At 55.2% G+C, this 16,031-nt stretch overlaps 1 protein-coding gene across 4 annotated transcripts; it reads right to left on the reverse strand.

Moving 5' to 3' along the window:
* Positions 1-1,706: 1,706 nt before the first annotated feature.
* Positions 1,707-16,016, reverse strand: UBQLN4 (ubiquilin 4). 4 transcript variants are annotated; one of them, XM_072829917.1, is made up of 11 exons: positions 15,849-16,014; positions 14,291-14,442; positions 13,709-13,926; positions 12,869-13,131; positions 11,165-11,323; positions 7,105-7,330; positions 5,930-6,069; positions 5,405-5,488; positions 5,185-5,300; positions 4,794-4,980; positions 1,707-1,882 (listed from the first exon to the last, which is right to left on the reverse strand). In XM_072829917.1, the coding sequence occupies exons 1-11, from the start codon at positions 15,954-15,956 to the stop codon at positions 1,724-1,726; spliced, it is 1,812 nt and encodes a 603-aa protein (XP_072686018.1). In that variant the 5' UTR covers positions 15,957-16,014; the 3' UTR covers positions 1,707-1,723. The 4 variants fall into 4 exon arrangements, with proteins under 4 accessions (XP_072686018.1, XP_072686019.1, XP_072686021.1 ...); XM_072829918.1 differs by having other exon boundaries at positions 1,707-3,415; positions 15,849-16,013; XM_072829920.1 differs by lacking the exon at positions 5,185-5,300 and having other exon boundaries at positions 15,849-16,016.
* Between the last annotated feature and the right edge of the window lie 15 nt (positions 16,017-16,031).

Genomic DNA, 16,031 nt, shown 5'->3' on the forward strand with positions numbered 1-16,031 from the left:
GCCAACTGCCCTCATTCTCTGGTGGCTTTCACACTATTCGCTCTTGGCTTTTGCCTTTCTACAGACTGCAAGTTGATTGTAATTTGTTTGCCTTCTAAATCTGTGAATCATTGACTTGCATCAGTTCTAGGTAATGGTGATATTATTTCTTCAGGTTGTCCTGCTTCTCTCATCCCAGGGCTCGTTGAACACCTGCTGGCCCAGCTTCCCCATGTCCTCCTGTGCATTCTCCATTGCGGGAAATGGAATTCCAGTGCTCATCCTTGTGGTCTTGTCTCCAGAGGGCTCCCCTCAGCCATATGGAACCTGTTGGCACGTCTGTTCACTGACACCCTAATTTCATTTAGCCCATTTTCTTCACTCAACTCTCCACTTGGTCCTTTCACAATTGTGCCAGGTCCGTTTTTGTACAAAGTCTCCGGTGTCTGCTGAAATGTCCAAGTTCGGTTTCTGTCTGTGGTTCCAGCTGATGGAATCACTGTGGGTCCATCTATTGTCCCTCACTTCTGCTTGGTCTCGTGTGCAGCACCTTATCTCACTGGGGCTTCATTCACTTTTGCTGTAGTTGCCGTTACGTTCCTCAAGATTTCTACTGGCTTCTACTAAGCATCTGGAGATGCTAGCAACCTGGGATCATCTTACTCCAAGTTTGAGGTGTGAGAATTTCCAGACCACCCAGAATGGTGGCTGCACTGCAGAATATGTGAGTGGTTTGTTCCCAGTTCAACCTTTGGGGCCCTGGTCCATGTGCTGGATCTTTACCGCATCCCCAGACCCCATCTCCTGTTTCCTTATGGCTCTTTCCCTCAATGCTCTCAAAGCACAGCTCAGGCCCTTACCACGTCTTCTCAACAGGCAGAAGTCCCCAGGTCCGTGACGTCCCCGGCTCTGAGGCAGAGATTAGGGCCTTTCCTCCTCCCTGCCTGCCCCACCCGTCTTGTTGGCCTTTTGATGCTTTTTCGGTATTCTTTGGTTTTCACCCAGCTTTTAAAACTTCGAACGATGCGACACCTGGGTGGCTCAGTCATTGAGCAACTGCCTTTGGCTTGAATCATGATCCTGGGGTCCTAGGATCGAGTCCTGCATCAGGCTTCCCACGGAAAGCCTGTTTCTCCCTCTGCTTACGTCTCTGCATCTCACTCTTTCATGAAAAAATAAAATTTTAAAAAATAAAAAACTTTCAGTGAAAGTGTTGGTGTGGAAGATCCAATCCATGTTATCCGAAGCCAGGGCCTCCCACTCATGGTTCCCTTGTGTTGCACAGAGGCCTAGTCTATACCCTCATGCATAAGACAACGTCATCAACAGGCAATCTTCAGTTCACATGAGCAGTGGGATGAGCCAGCCCGGCTTGGCCTTAGAGCTCCTTAGAGCTCCTTAGACCAAGAGCTCCTCCACTTCACTTGCAGAAGGTCTGGATGCAAGGGTTTCCTCTGTTTTGATCTTTCTAGCTGAGGTGAAGGGAAAATAGTCTTGCTGTAGCATCAGAGGACAACCTTTCTGCACTTCCCGGCTCAGTCCTGAGTGGGGGACAGGGAAGGTGGAAAGCAGCCCTGCCTGGTCGTGAGCCCCAACAAAGGCTGGGCCGGCTCTCCCTTCATCATCAATGCCCCGAGCTGAACAGATCCTGCTGTATAAAAACCCCCTAAAACCAGGCTGTCTTCAGCCAGCCTCCTTTCCCTCCGAAAACAAACCCCAAGACATCCTGACAACAAAGACCACGTCATTTATTTACAAAGGCCAGTGTGGAAGGTGGGGGAGGCGGGGGAAGGAAAGCCACACGGACATCCTCTCTGGATTGCTTGGGACCCTTTCCCACCTGGAGAAGAGTCTGCTTCTCTTGCTTCCAGACTCTCAGCTGTGGGTCCTCCAAGCAGCCGGGCTAAACAGCAGAGAGAAGAGACTGTAGGAGCCTTCCTAGCACTCCAATAGAGCAACATCCAATTCCAGAGCAAAAGCATGATTGCGGCCCTCCCCTTCTCTTCCTCAAATAGAACTTTCTGGCCTGGAAGCAAACAATGAAGACTCCAGAGGCCAGGGCTGCAGAGGGCAGGACTCTTCTCCTGTTCCCCAACAGCGAGGAGGAGAGGGGTAGTAGGGGTGCTGCCACAGCCCCGACAGCTTTGGAAGGGGTAGCCACGCTGCCCTTGGGGTACCCAGCACCCAGGGGCCCAAGGGACCTAGCTCACTGGACTGTATGTACTCCTACCCTAGACTGGCCCTTCTGCCTACTTCTCTGTGGTGGGAGAGAGCTCGGGACCAGTCATCAACAAAGAATCTACCCTCTTGTGCAGCTGAGGTGCATGTGTGTGCCCACTGGCACACCCCCCTGCTGCTGACACAGACCCCAACTCCTTCATGTCTTCTGAGGGGTGCTCAAAGCCCTGGTACCTGGGGACATAGGCAGGTCCTGGAATGGGGCTGGCAGGAGCCCCAGGGGGCCCTTTCCTCCAGCTCAGATTCTGTTAGCATCTGTAGGCCTTCTCTACCAGGCTGGAGCCTGGGCCCCCTGCTTACAACAGCTACTAGGGCCTCCATTCCCTAAGTGTCAATTCTAACTTCAGAGCCATTCCCTTCCTCTAGCAAATCCCAGTTCCCCTCCTTTGCACAGATCTCCATGGGGCTGGTCCAGGGCTTGCTAGCTCCTTGCACGGAGGGCTGTCTCCCCCTCTAGACAGGCAGAACAGGCATCGTCCTCTCCTGGGACATCCTGACAAAGCTTAGATGAAGGGATCAGGGCGGGGCGGGGGGTGAGTGGTGAGGAGGAAAAGATAGCCTGTTCACCTGCCCCTCCTTCCGCATGTGTGACCCTGGCACAGGTTGGGCTGCAGGTGGGAGGAGGGACAGAGAGAAGGAAGAATCACCACAAGTAACCATACAACAAGCAAATCCCTAGTGGGACACGGAAAAGACCCCGTCCCAGCAGAGCGGACAGCAGTCCCTCCAGAGCCTGCACTGCCGCTGGGACATCGGCGGGCTGTACAAGGTGGTGGTGGGGTCAGGAGCTGGAGCCGACCAGTGAACTGTGAAGACGGCTTACACAGCCCCACTAGAGCAGGGCCGGAGAGCACTCCATAGAGATGTGCAGGTTAACACCAAAATTCTCATAGCTCTGGGGCCAGGCCTGCGCCCCTAAAGCCACCTTGCTGTCTGGAGAGGACAGGAGAGAAGAAGGGGATGGCAGGCACAGAGGGCAGGGGCTGACAGAGGAGCCACGAACTGGTGCCCAGGGGAGGGAGAGGCAGGAGGCGCGGCCAAAGGGTTAGGAGAGCTGCGAGCCCAGGAGTCTCTCGATGGCAGCATTGACGTCCCCTCCCGTGGCAATCAGGGCCTGCAGGTTGGCCTCACGGTTCATGAAGCCCATGGAGTTGAGCTGTTCCAGCTGCTGCTGGAACCTCACTTCTGGCATCTGCACCTGCAGGGACAGGCCTTGTGAAGTGCACGTGCGAGGGACTGGCCCTGGGCCCCCAAATTTCAGGTTTACATAGGAGGAAGATGAGCAGTAGGTCTTCTGGAACATCCACAGGGTCAACCAGTGGGCAGGGAGGGGTGAGCTACAAACGGTGCTGAGGAGCCTGCACCCTGGTCTCTACATGGCTGTGAGGAAGACAGAGGGGGTGTATCTCCGAACATCTCAAAGGAATAGACAGGCCCAGATCAGCTCTCTGTCCATCCTCTGGGATGTTAAGGGCATTCTGGAAGCCAAATGCTCAGGGTTGGGACGATGCAAGCACTGCACAGTCTCCACCCCACCCACCCTCCACCCTTCCGTGCTCACACACAGAGCGCAGGAGGGGCGCAGGAAGGGCTGGGGAAAGAAAGAACTTGTTAGGTTTGGTTAGCCAATCAAAAGATAGGGTCATTCACAGAAGAGAAAGCTTTTCATTTCTGACGCTCCCGTACACATCTCCTGGAAGTGCTTCCCTGAGGGATGTTGGGCAGCACTGGCAGCAATCACAACTGGTCTACTGGAGCTGGGAGGGGCCTGGCAATCCCAAGCCACCAGGCCTTGGGCACAATGAACATGCCATCCCGAGAAGGAAACGACGTGCCCCTGACATTCTCAAGGGTTCTGTGCTGCCTCCTGTCACAGGCCACAGAATCTACGCTGGCCTGACCCTGGCGACTCTCGGGCCAGCCCTCTGTGGGGTCCTGCAAACGGAGCCCTCTACAGGGCTGTGCACACTTACACTTCCCAGATGACTTACAGAGGTCAGAGAAAGGTTAAGGGTCTCAGCTGAGGTCAACCCTCCCCCTCATCCAACCCCCTGGCTTTGAATTTGTGACTCAGGGCTCTAGTGACCTCATCCCCTAGAGCCCTCCTCTCCAGCCTCAGAGGTGGAGGCTGCTTCAGTTACCAAGAAAACCTCCGACTGAAGTACCAGTGGTTGGAGCAGACACTCAGGAGCCAGCATGCCTTGGTTTGCATCTTGGCTCCAGTACTGACTTATTGGTTATGTGACTCTGAGCAAGCTACTTCACCTCTCTGGGCCTCAGTTTCCCCTTTTTATAACAGAGAGAGCAGCTTCCTTACAAGGCTGTTGTGAGGAACAGAGCAGCCATGCTTATCCATAGAAGGCACTTAGAACGGTACCTAGCATGCAGGAAGGACTGTCACTATTCTCACTTCTATTTCACGGCTGTGGAAACAGATCTGGGAAAGGCGGCAACCTGCACAAGGCCAGCGAGGGGCCGATGGGGACTTAAAGGTGGGGCTGGCTGACCCCGGGCCTGTTCCGCTGTCTTCATTCTGCTGCTCTGCCCCCCAGTGCCAACCCCTCTGCCCCACATACCTGTGAGCTCCCACCCCCGGCCAACAGCTGGACCATCTGCTGCATGAGGTGCTGCTGAGCACTGGAAGCTCCCGCTGGAGAAGACGTGGCGGGGGGTACTGGTGAGGAGGTGGGAGCCTCGGGTATGGAGCCGGTGTTGCTGCCTGCCAGGGGTGCTGGGGTCCGGGACATCCCAAAGGAGCCAAGGCTGTGGGGAAGAGAGACCAAGAGGTGGGAGGCAGCCTCTGAGAGAAGGATGGGCACGCGAGATCTAGAAGGAAGAGTGGAGGGAACTGGAGAGCACAGCCTGGGAAACGCACTCTGGGAGACACATGGTGGCTGCAGGGAGCAGGGGGATGGGTAGGAGGGGGAAGGAGCCCGGACCTTGCTGCCCACCCACCCCCACCCTCACCTGGGTACCAGCCCAGGGGCCTCGGTCTGTAGGGTCTGCAGGCCCTGCTGGATCTGGAGCAGTGCCTGCATGGCACGGGGGTTGGTGAGGACGGAGAGGGACTCTGGGTTCTGCATCTGGTGGGAAACAGGCACAGGAAGATGATGGGAGGCGGCAGGAGGCCGCCCAAACCTGAGGCCAGAGCTCTGTCCCCACTGCCCGCTTCAGGTGCCTCACTCACCTGCTGCAGGAAGACAGGGAGCTGAAGGCGGAGCTGCTCCTGCAGCTGGGGGTTCCCCGCAAAGAGCGGCACATTCACCATCATCTGCAGCGGGGGAAGGCAGCAGGGGAGGCCTGGGTCCACCCACCCCCGCGGCACCCCCACCACAGTTGGATCTCAGAGCACCCCGAAGGCCTACATGGGGCAGTGAGAGGACACGGAGCCACACCCTGGGCTGCGAGTGGAGGTATGCAGCCCCATGTCTGGCATTGACAACAGCATCCATAAGGACAGCTCTCACTATGTGCCGCACCAGGATCTGAGCTGCCCCATGATCTGGGCATCTTATTCCTATTAAGTCCCTGACCCTGCATAACTCTCTAAAGGAGGACCCACTGCCACACCACTCACAGGCAGACAAATGGGCTGAGCCTATGCAGCCAGGGGGCAGCGGGCCTGAGACACACGCCCAGCAGTCCGGCTGGGGCCCAATCTGACCCGCTGAGTCACTGTCCCCCACAAGCTCCCCTTGTGGCAGCTCCATACCTGAGCAGCAAAGTCGGGGTTCTGAGCAAGCGTCTGCATCATGCTGCGCATGTAGGGAGCTGAGATCACGTTCTGCATCAGTTGGGGGTTTTCAGAGATCTGCTGGAGGAGGGCCTGCATCTCTGGGCTGTTGAACACCCCTGGAACGAGGAGGAAGTCAACGGAATGGAGAAAAGGGGTCCAGATGGAAACCAGATGCCTCCCTCCGCTCTCCCTCCTTGCAATGCTGGGTGCTTCCAAAACTCAGAAGGGCAGCAGGAGCACGGGCTCCCAAGTACAGGGGCAAGGGTCCCTGTGGCTTTGGGCCAGCCCCTTCCCAGCTGCTCTGCTAAGGACAAGCTAGTGGGAAAGTGGGTCTCATTCAAGCCCCCCAGGCTATTCCTGCTGAAGGTCAGGGTTGGAAAGGGTCTGATAGAGGTCACCTAGACTCATGGGTTGCAGACTCGTCTTAGTGGCAGAGGCCCCTTCCTCCAACCAGATCCCACTCAAACATCAAATATGCCAACAGTTTGGTTAAAGCCTGGCAGGATGCCTGGAGCCCCCCCACTCGGTCCTTCCTCCTCCTGAGGATGGTCCAGACTCCCCAGGACTCAGGAGTATAATTTTAAAGCCACGGATCAGGTTCAAATCCCTTATTTTACAAAAAAGGGAATTGAAGCACACAGAGAGGAAGGGACTTTCTGATCACAGTGTCCCCGCAGGGGTACACACAAATCAAAGACATCCCCAGGGTTACATGTACGATCGCAATCCAGATAAATGGGGCTTCCCCAAGGATTATGCAGTGCGTAACCCCCACTTCTATCCAGAAAAGCTCTGCACATCCCTCTCCCCCCGGGCCTCCTACCTGCCTGCCCCAGGCGTGCCCCAATTCCTCTCCCACATGCCCCTCCCCAGGCCAATCCGTTTACACTGGACAGTTCCAGCAGGGCTGTGAGAGCTCTGGAAGCAGGGCCTGCTTTATTGGTGAGCCATCACTCAGGCTACTTCCACGACAGGAGGACACAGCCCAGTAGAACCCTTTCGTCCTCTGAGGGGTGGAGCTACTCCCCCAGGTGGCTTCAATCCGGTCTCACCTGTCTTCAGTATTCTGGAGCATCGTGAGCCCCAATCAGTCCTGGGGCAGAGGGACTCCCCTGGTGACCCCACTAAGCTCCTTCCACCCTAGGACATACCTGACCCCAGGCTAGCCGCATTGATCCCAAAGGGGTTCGAGACTGTCGGGTGCACCTGGCTGGTCCCCGATCCTCCGGTGCCCTCCCCCCCGGACCCGGGGGCCTGGGAGGTGGGGGGCGAGGGGCTCCAGGGGTTAGGGAGGGGCTCTCGGTTTTCAGTCCGCAGAGGCTGGGAGGACGAGCTGTCGGAGTTCCCGGCCAGGGAAGAGAAGGGATTGTTGCCAAACTGGGAGGAGGGAAAGGTTCTGGGTTAAGGGCTGAAACACACCAGGGGCAAGGGCTAGGCCCTCTGTGTCCTCTCACCTAACGGCTTCCCCTCCCCGGGCAAGGGAGAGGGCTCTGAGACCCGGGAGGCCCTGTGCTCCAGTCCCAGCCGCACAATGGGCAGCTACCCCCTCGTCCTGCAGGGTGGGACCTGGCCAGTGCTGATCACTGGGTCACCGTCTCCCTGGTGGCTCTAAACACTGGTCTCTAGTGTCCTCTGTGCCTGATGGTACTCTATACACGCTCTCCCCGCCATGTAACGACACAGCTGTCTTCCTTAGCTCCTCAGGGACAGAGACAATGTCATCTATGCTCCCCGCCTGACCCCTCTCCTGACGCAAGTAGGTGCTCAATAAGTAACTGTCGGCTTGATGGGAGCTGTGACCTGCCCTGACGCTTCCCCTTTTTGAGCCCTCTTGGTCCCACGGACTCTCCAGACCGTCCCCTCCAGGTCCCCTAAGTGGTATTCTATGTACCCAGGCACACACAGAGGAGCCCATCTCTGGCTGAACATGCCTCACACATGTCTCCTCCTCCCCAGCCTCCTTCCTTTCCCTCAACAGGCCCCCGCTTGTCACCCAGAATCACTTCCGGGTCTGCACCCCATTGTGTGGTGTGCTGCCCAAGGCAACCCTGAAACATCCTCTCTCCGGATCCTTGAGCACCCAGGAAAGAGCTCTGTCCAGGGGTGTGTCTGCTGAAAGAGTCTACACCCTACTTCCCTGCTCAGGCTCCCTTTCCTGAGGTCCCGGATGGTCCTCACTTGAGCAGCTTCAGCCCCTCCTCACCAGGGGGTTTCCTGCTCATCAAAGTGGGTCATGGGGCCCAGAGCTCACCCAGGGCCCTCCAGCTCTGAGGTGCACTTCCTCCACCTGACCAGATGTCTACTGAGAACAGGCCAGCAGGCCAGGGTTCGTGTACCACACAGCCCCAGGCTGTCCCGGTTTCAGATATCCTGTCCTGATGACTCACCCTGCTCCCACCACCACTGGGTTCTGCATCCTGCTGTGTTTCTCAGGACGCTCTATGCACCGAACCCCTTTCTGACCTCCCTCGAGCAATAACAGCTGCCACTTATTGAGCACCTACTATGCACCTGGCACGTTTATGCTAATGTTTACAATAGCCCTCCAATGTACCAGTTCTCAAAGTGTGGTCCTGGGACCCCTGCGAAGCTTAATGCTGTTTTTATAGTTCTGAGGTGCTATTTCCTTTTTTTCACTTTTGTTGTCTCCGTGAGTGGTCAGTGGCCTCTTCTAGAGGCTATATGACACATGACATTGCAATGGACCAAATGCAAAAGTCAAGCTGGGAGTCCAGCTGTCCTGAAGTAAGCCAGACATTAAAGAAGTCTGCAATTTTTTTTTTTTGAAGTCTGCAAAATTTAAAACAATGCCACTCTCCGCTAAAGTTTTGTTTAGGAAATTAAAGTTATTTTTGAAAAGAATACGCTGTTTACATTAACATATAGTGGATTTGCACTTATTTTAAAACAATAAATAAACACTCCTTAGGTTTCTCAGTTTTAACTTCTGATGCAGTGAATATTGATAGCTCTAACCCAGAAAAACAAAAGCTTTTTGGGGCCCTCAATAATTCCTAAGTGTATAAGGCAGTCCAGAGGCCAAAACAATTGAGAACCACTGCTTTAATACATTGCCTCCAGTTTGGAAATGTGAACACTAAGACTCAGAAAGGTGAAGCACCCCACTTTCGCCTGCACACTAAACGTGGCAGAGAAAGTATTTGAACCTCGGTTTGCTGATGCCAAACCTCTGTTCTTCCAGCTATTATAGTGGGTCGTGCAACTGAGCCTGCATCAGAATTAGCCAGAGTGCTTGTTATATAATCCATCCTCAGCTCAATTTCTTTTTAACCAGATGCATGCATTACTTTGATATACATTTTATTTTTTTTTAAGATTTTATTTATTTATTCATGAGAGACACACACACAGAGAGAGGCAGAGACACAGGCAGACGGAGAAGCAGGCTCCACACAGGGAAGCCCGACGTGGGACTCAATCCTGGGTCTCCAGGATCACGCCCTAGGCTGTAGGCAGCGCTAAACCGCTGAGCCACCGGGGCTGCCCTGATACACATTTTAAACTAAACGTTTAAACATAATTTAAAATAAAATATTTTTTCTTTATATACCTTATTAAAATAAAGTCTTTTAAAAACTCATAGCTGTGATGCCTGGGTGGCTCAGCGGTTGGGTGCCTGCCTTCAGCTCAGGTCATGATCCCAGGATCCAGGATCGAGTCCCGCATCAGGCTCCCTGCGAGGAGCCTGCTTCTCCCTCTGCCTGTGTCTCTGCCTCTCTCCCTCAGTCTGTGTCTCTCATGAATAAATAAATAAATCTTTAAAAAAAACAAAAACAAAAACAACCTCATAGTTGATCCCTACAAACACTTTCTAAAATTTGAAAGAGCAATGCCAAGAACCACCAAAAAGACGGTGGAGAATAAGGTGGGGGTTTACTCTGCCAGATGCCCAGACTGAATTAAGACAACATGACACCACTATAGGGACGGACAGACCAGTGGAACTGCATAGAGTCAGCAAGACACACACTTCTTTGTGGAGATCTGGTGTAGGCCAGAGGCAGCATGAGCAACAAAATCTGTTAGGATAGCATGGGCCACTCATGATATGGGGCTTTTTCTCTTCAACAAGGAAAAAGTAATGTGAAATCCCATCCTCCCACCTGGGCACTGGTTTGGGGGAGGTGTTCAGTTTGTGAAAATCCATTAAGCTATCCACTTATGATGTGTGCACCTTTCTGAAGCTATATTATTCTCTGATAAAAGATTTTTAAAATTTTTTTTTTTTTAACATTTAAAATGTTTTTAAAAAGCAAGTTAAAAATTATACGAACAGCAGGATACCACTTCTGAGGCTTAAAGTATGCAAATCAATGCTGTGGATTATTTATGGATACAAACACAGGCCATAAAAGAATCAAAATGGTAAACACCAATGTCATGGTAGTGGTTCGCACTGGAGAGGGAAAGAGTAGAATGGGGCAGAGATACCTGATGGATGCAATTCTATCTGTAAGGTCATATTTGCATATATTAAAATACTAACATTAGCTACCTCTGGGGTGGAAAAGTGGTGGCCGGGAGTTGGAAATAGAAGGAGTCCTTTTGTTTACTTTGCGTAACTTTGGAACTGTGAAGCGTGTAAATGTATAATGTATTTACTGTAAATTAAATTAAAAAAAAAAAAAAAGAGCCAAAAAGGCACTGAAACTATATCGGCTACATGGATACAAAAGAATGCTATATTTTTGTCTATACTTTTTATATACTCGAAAGAATTCATAAGGCACTTTCAAAAGTGCGTATTACCAAGCCTGATTCCAGAGACTGAGTCAATCAGTAGCTCAAAGGTGGGGACCAGGAATCTCATTATTAGTAAGTTCCCTGAGTGATGCTGATGCAGGTGATCCATGGACCACACTTGAGACATGCTGTGCTGAGGTTGGCTGTCACACCCCAGGTCTGCCCCACAACCTCTGAGCCCCTGGTGCAAGAAGCTGTCAGATCTGTGGACGCTACGCCTCCCCCACTTCCCTTGGGAATTCTGCTCTACTTTCTGCCCTACCGCCTTGGCCCCGTGCCAAGCTGGACCATCCCTGCCCATGCCATGAGAGCTGTTCTCCAGCCCAGGCCTGCTCTTGGAGGGCTGGATATAGGAGGAGGAACAGGCAGCACCCCAGGCTTGCCTGGGTCTGGGGCAGGAAATCCTGAGCCCAAACAGCCCTCCCACAGCCTAGCCCCTGGCCCCACCTGTTCCCGGGCAGCACTGAACATCGGCTCTTGGATGTCTGTATACATGCGACGGAGGGCATTATACCCTCCAGGGATGCTCTCCAGATTGCTCAGGGCTCGGTCCTGGTTCCGCATCATTTCTTGCATCATGGCTGGATTTCGAGCAAGCTCCATTGTCTGGTAGAGAAGGGCGAGAAAGGAAGAACCAGAGGAGTACCAAGCTTGGGCGAGGGTGGGCCCAGCGAAGGAGGGTCTGCATCAGGACCAGGGTCCAGCGCCCAGGAACTGCCCCACAGTGGGGAGTCAACTAAGGTGGACTTCCTCCGTCTGCTGTCACCTTGGCTCCAGCCCTGCCTCCCTGTGGGGGTCCTACGCAGCTTTCTGCACCATGGTACAATGATCCCAGATAGGCAGAGGGCAGCAGCTCCGCTTCCTTGGGGGTCAGGAGGCCACACAAGTGTCAGGGAGCAAAAGGAAGCTGAGTAAGAAAGGACGTGAGAAAAAGAAGGAGGCAGCAGATGCTCAATCAGCATCTATTAAGCACCTACTACATACACATACTGGGCAAAACAATTTACACGACTGAAATCATAGGATCCCCACAATACTTGTCCCAAGGAGGTATTTCTTTCCCTATTCTGCAGATGAGAAAATAGGCTGAGACTCACTGGGGACACAGAGCTGGTTAGTGGTGGAGCTGGGTTTCCAGGCCAGGTTGGTCTGTCTGCCCCAGACTGTACTGTGGCTCCCCGCAAGTGACCACAAGTCAGGGAGGGAAAGCATTCACGCCAGGACAATGCTACTGACACCCTCTAATCCTGGCCCTAGGCCTCTGGCCCGGCCACATCTTGATAAATGGATGGGGGCTTTCTCTTTGGAACCAACAGCTTGCTGTCAGTGAGGGCTGGCCTATGCAAGCTCCAGGAGACAAGTGGAGATAGGAGGTAAAGCTCCTTGTCTGCACCCAACTTGGGATGCCTTCCATGTCCTCATTCCCAAGTCTGCTCCACACTTGCTCCTCTGAAACACCCTTACGACTCAGACAGTACACTGATTCCTTGCCCCATAATTCCTTCCTTCACTAAGTGTCTGCTGAGTGACTTCTACACTCCAGGCAGTGCAGAAAACACTCGCAAACCCTCGCTCTAAAGGAGCTTATTTTCTGGCAGACCCAGCGCTGATGCCCACAGCAATGCTGACATCATCTATCCTTGTCCCGTGCCGGCCTGGCCATAAGACGCAGCTCCCAAAGACCAACACAAACTTGTATCTGCGGGATCTCCCTCAGCCACCGGCCCTGCCTGGGCCCCGCTCCCTGAACACCGTAATGCCTTTGCACCTGCGGTCCCACAGCCCTGAACACTCTCCTCTTTTTCCTCATCTGGGTCTCAGCTTGGGTGACACTTCCTCCAGAGGCTGCTCCGGGTCCCGGGGTAGGGCTGGGAGGCCTTTCCTGTGCTCCCGGGGTGGTCCCACGACCATCTCTATAATAGCACCAGCTGCACTGCATAATAATTGTGCGCTTACTTGTCCCGCTTCCTTTTGAGACCAGAAGTTCCTGGAAAGCTAGGCTACTACCCCTTCAGTGTTCAAAATGTAGCTGCTGATGAGTAAGTAAACCAACAAGCCAAGGCAGGACAAGGCGAGAGAAGTCAGCATGGCTGGTATGCTCCACATCTTGTGTGTCCTGTCCACCTGCACCCCACCTTCTCTCATACCTACCTGCCTCATGAGCTCTGGGTTGTTGAGCATGTGGCTGATCTCAGGATTCCGCTCCATCAACTGCTGCATCTGGGGGTTGGCCATGATCATATGGCGCATCAGGTCGGGGTTGGACATCATGTCCTGGACCAGGGGGTTCTCCATGATCTGGGACAGCATCTCAGGATTGGACATCAGCTGTCTCTGCATCTGCTGCTGCAGCTCCATGAAGTTGGCGGAGCCTAGGCCCAGGCTGCCCAGGCCCAAGATGCCCCCAAAGCCAGCTGCAGGGAGGGGCCAGGGTCACAGTGTGCCGCAAGACCCTGCCCCCGCCAGGCCACAGCCACTGGTCAGGTCTCCGGATGGGCCTTGTCTGCTTCTCACATCTCCCTTTCCAATCCTTCCCCTGGCCCCAGCCCTGCCCCACTGCTGGCAGAGATGGGAGCCTCAACAACCAAGACCTCTCTGGCAGCAGACGCTGAGAGCCAAGCCCAGCACTGTGCACAGAGAGGGCGACCGACCGTGGTGGCCTGCTGAACGAGCAATAAATATTCCCCAACTGGTCACTGCTGGATCCCCCTGGTCCCTGCACACCCATATCCTCACCCCGAGTTCCCCACATCCGCAATCCCATTTCCTCCCTCCCCCTTTACACTCATCCATGCTCTTTTCCTCTGGGAGGGCCTCATAGACCAGTTTTTCCCTCCTCTGCTTTGCTCAAGTACCAGTGTCTGGAACTCCATGTCCAGGGGTCCCCTATCCCCATCAGACTAGGAGCAGGGACCGTGTTTCTGTCTCCTCTTGGCTCTCCCCTAAGCCCAAGCCCCACACAGGACTGTGATCTCCTCCCTAAGGGCTTACAGAGTATGGATGCAGTAGCACTGGGGGGTCCCTCCCCAGCCCCAGGGGAGGGACCCCCCCCACTGCTCCTCCGGCTTCCACTGCCAGCATCTGAAGTGGCGCTGCCAGAGGTGGAGGGCTGTGCAGGGGTAGCAGGTGAAGCAGGAGTGGTGGAGGGTGCTGAGGCAGGGTCTGGAGTGGAGGGGGAAGAAGCAGTAGCAGCAGCTGGATCTTGAGCCCTGAGAGACAGAGAGATAAAGTCCAAGCTGAAGTGAACAGGAAGGAGAGAACAAGGATCTCCTTTTGGTGCAGCTACTGCCCTAATGCCACCACCTTCTCAGCAACCCTGGGCCAGGTGGTGGTGGGGTAGGGGGGTAAGGGGGCTCCCCCAGCCACAGGGGTGCCGCTGGGGGCAGTATCATCTGCCAGCATTCTGGGAGAGCTACATCAGGTTCCTTTCCCCTGTAGGGGAGCCGTCCAAGGGCCACCTTCCTGGGCACTGGCATGGCCCTCCAGGTAGGTGAGCGACAGGTAAGAATGTGAGTACCAGAGGAGGAAAACAGGCCCAGTGAGAAGTTGGATCTACTCCTCTCCTGGACTTACTTCTGAGGGGTCTTGATGACCAGATGGACAGTGAGCCCATCCTTGATCCCATGCTGGTTCAGTGTGTCCCCGTCCTTGAGGATCTTGCCTGCGAAGATCAGGACCAGCTGATCCTGCTGAGCCTTAAACCTCCTGGAGATTTCCTCTTTGAACTGTGGTCAAGAGGCAGAGGTCACTGCAGAGGTTCCCTGGGCCCCACCCACCAGGGACCCTGCCTCTAGTTCGGGAAGTCCCTTCTGCAGTATAGACTCCATCCATCCAGCTGCAGTGAGCTGTGCCTTCATTAACCAGAGATGGACTAGTGACAGGCTCCCCTGGGCTCAACCCCAGGGTCTCCCACCCTAGAAGGCCCAGCCTTCCCTGTGACTCTCCCCTCAGTCCCTCCCCGCTGCTCCCTGTGGTGACAGCACTGCCCTGGTGGCTCTCTTGGTCCCAACTCCTTCAGCAACCTTGGACTCAGACCCTGACCCCTGCAGCCTTCCATTCTAGCCACCAGGTCTCTCTGCCCAGCCTTCTCGTAACAAGGACAACACACGGACCCCACAATCATCGCTAAGAGCAGCGACCATTCAGAAGTGAAGGGTCGCAGACTGATAAGATACACATGGGTCGTTATCTCCACTTTCAGGCGAAGAAAACTGAGGCTCAGAGAAGTTATGTAACTCACTCTGGGCAGACTGGAATTCGGGTCCTGACACCAAAGCCCTGGCTCCTGACCCAACACTCGGCCTCTCCACTCGGTTAAAGCTGATTCCAAATTGAGCTCTGCAGGGCAGAGGATGCACACTCTGGAATGTGGTCATTTCACATTCCAGGGGGGCAGTGATGGCACTAAAGTTTGGCTTGAGGAGAGGCAGGCCCCCAAATCTACTAGCTCTCCCTCAAACCAAGCCCAAACACGTCAAACAGGCCACTCTCTGTCAAGAGAGTGCACTTGCTAAGCCAAGGCAGCGTCCAGATCCCTGCCTTCCAACCAGATGGCCTCTCTAAAGCCCCGCCTATGTGAAATTCTGGAGCAGCCACAGGGGGTGGCGAACACAGGAGGTGTTCCCTCATTCACTCGGTCAACACACTTTTATTGAGCACCTACTGCACACAGCAAGTTCCGGAGGGGCGAGGGCCAACTGTAAGGGCCTTGATTTGAAAAGGTAGGACGGATCAGGGCGGAGGGAAACGCTCCCCCAGCACCCCGCGCCCCAGTCCCGGGCGCCCCCGGGCGCCCCCGCCTCCCGCGGCCCCTCGAACCCCGGCCAGCCCCCGGACGCACGCGGCCCGCATCCCCAGTGTTTCTCCCCTCCCCGCTGCAAGGGGCCCCCTCCCCGCTCTCCGCCACGCCCCCAGCCCAGGCCACAAGGCCAGCCCCGGCCTGGCATCCGCCGCACGCGCCGCGTTGGCCAGCGCCCCCCCAGGGGGCCCCCCAGCCCCGCTCCTGCCCCCCCGCCCCTCCGAGAGCCTGCGGGGCCCCCGCCCCCTCCGCCGCCGGCCGCCCGCCCCCCCCGCCTCGGGGCCAACCCCTCTCCGCAGATCCCTCCTCCGCCACCCTCGCCGCTCGTACTACCTCCTTGACGGAGGCCCGATCGCAGATCACTATTTCCTCCTTGTCCTTGGGGGTCTTGACGGTGACCCGAATGGGGGGCCTGGCCTCGTCCCCGCTCGGCTCCGCCATGCCGCCGCCGCCACCCGGCCGCCCGCCAGCCCGCCCCGGCCCCTCCTCCCCGCTCGGCCGCCCGCCCGGCCGGCT

Source organism: Canis lupus, chromosome 6 (assembly GCF_048164855.1).
Source record: "Canis lupus baileyi chromosome 6, mCanLup2.hap1, whole genome shotgun sequence".
NCBI lineage: Eukaryota > Metazoa > Chordata > Mammalia > Carnivora > Canidae > Canis > Canis lupus.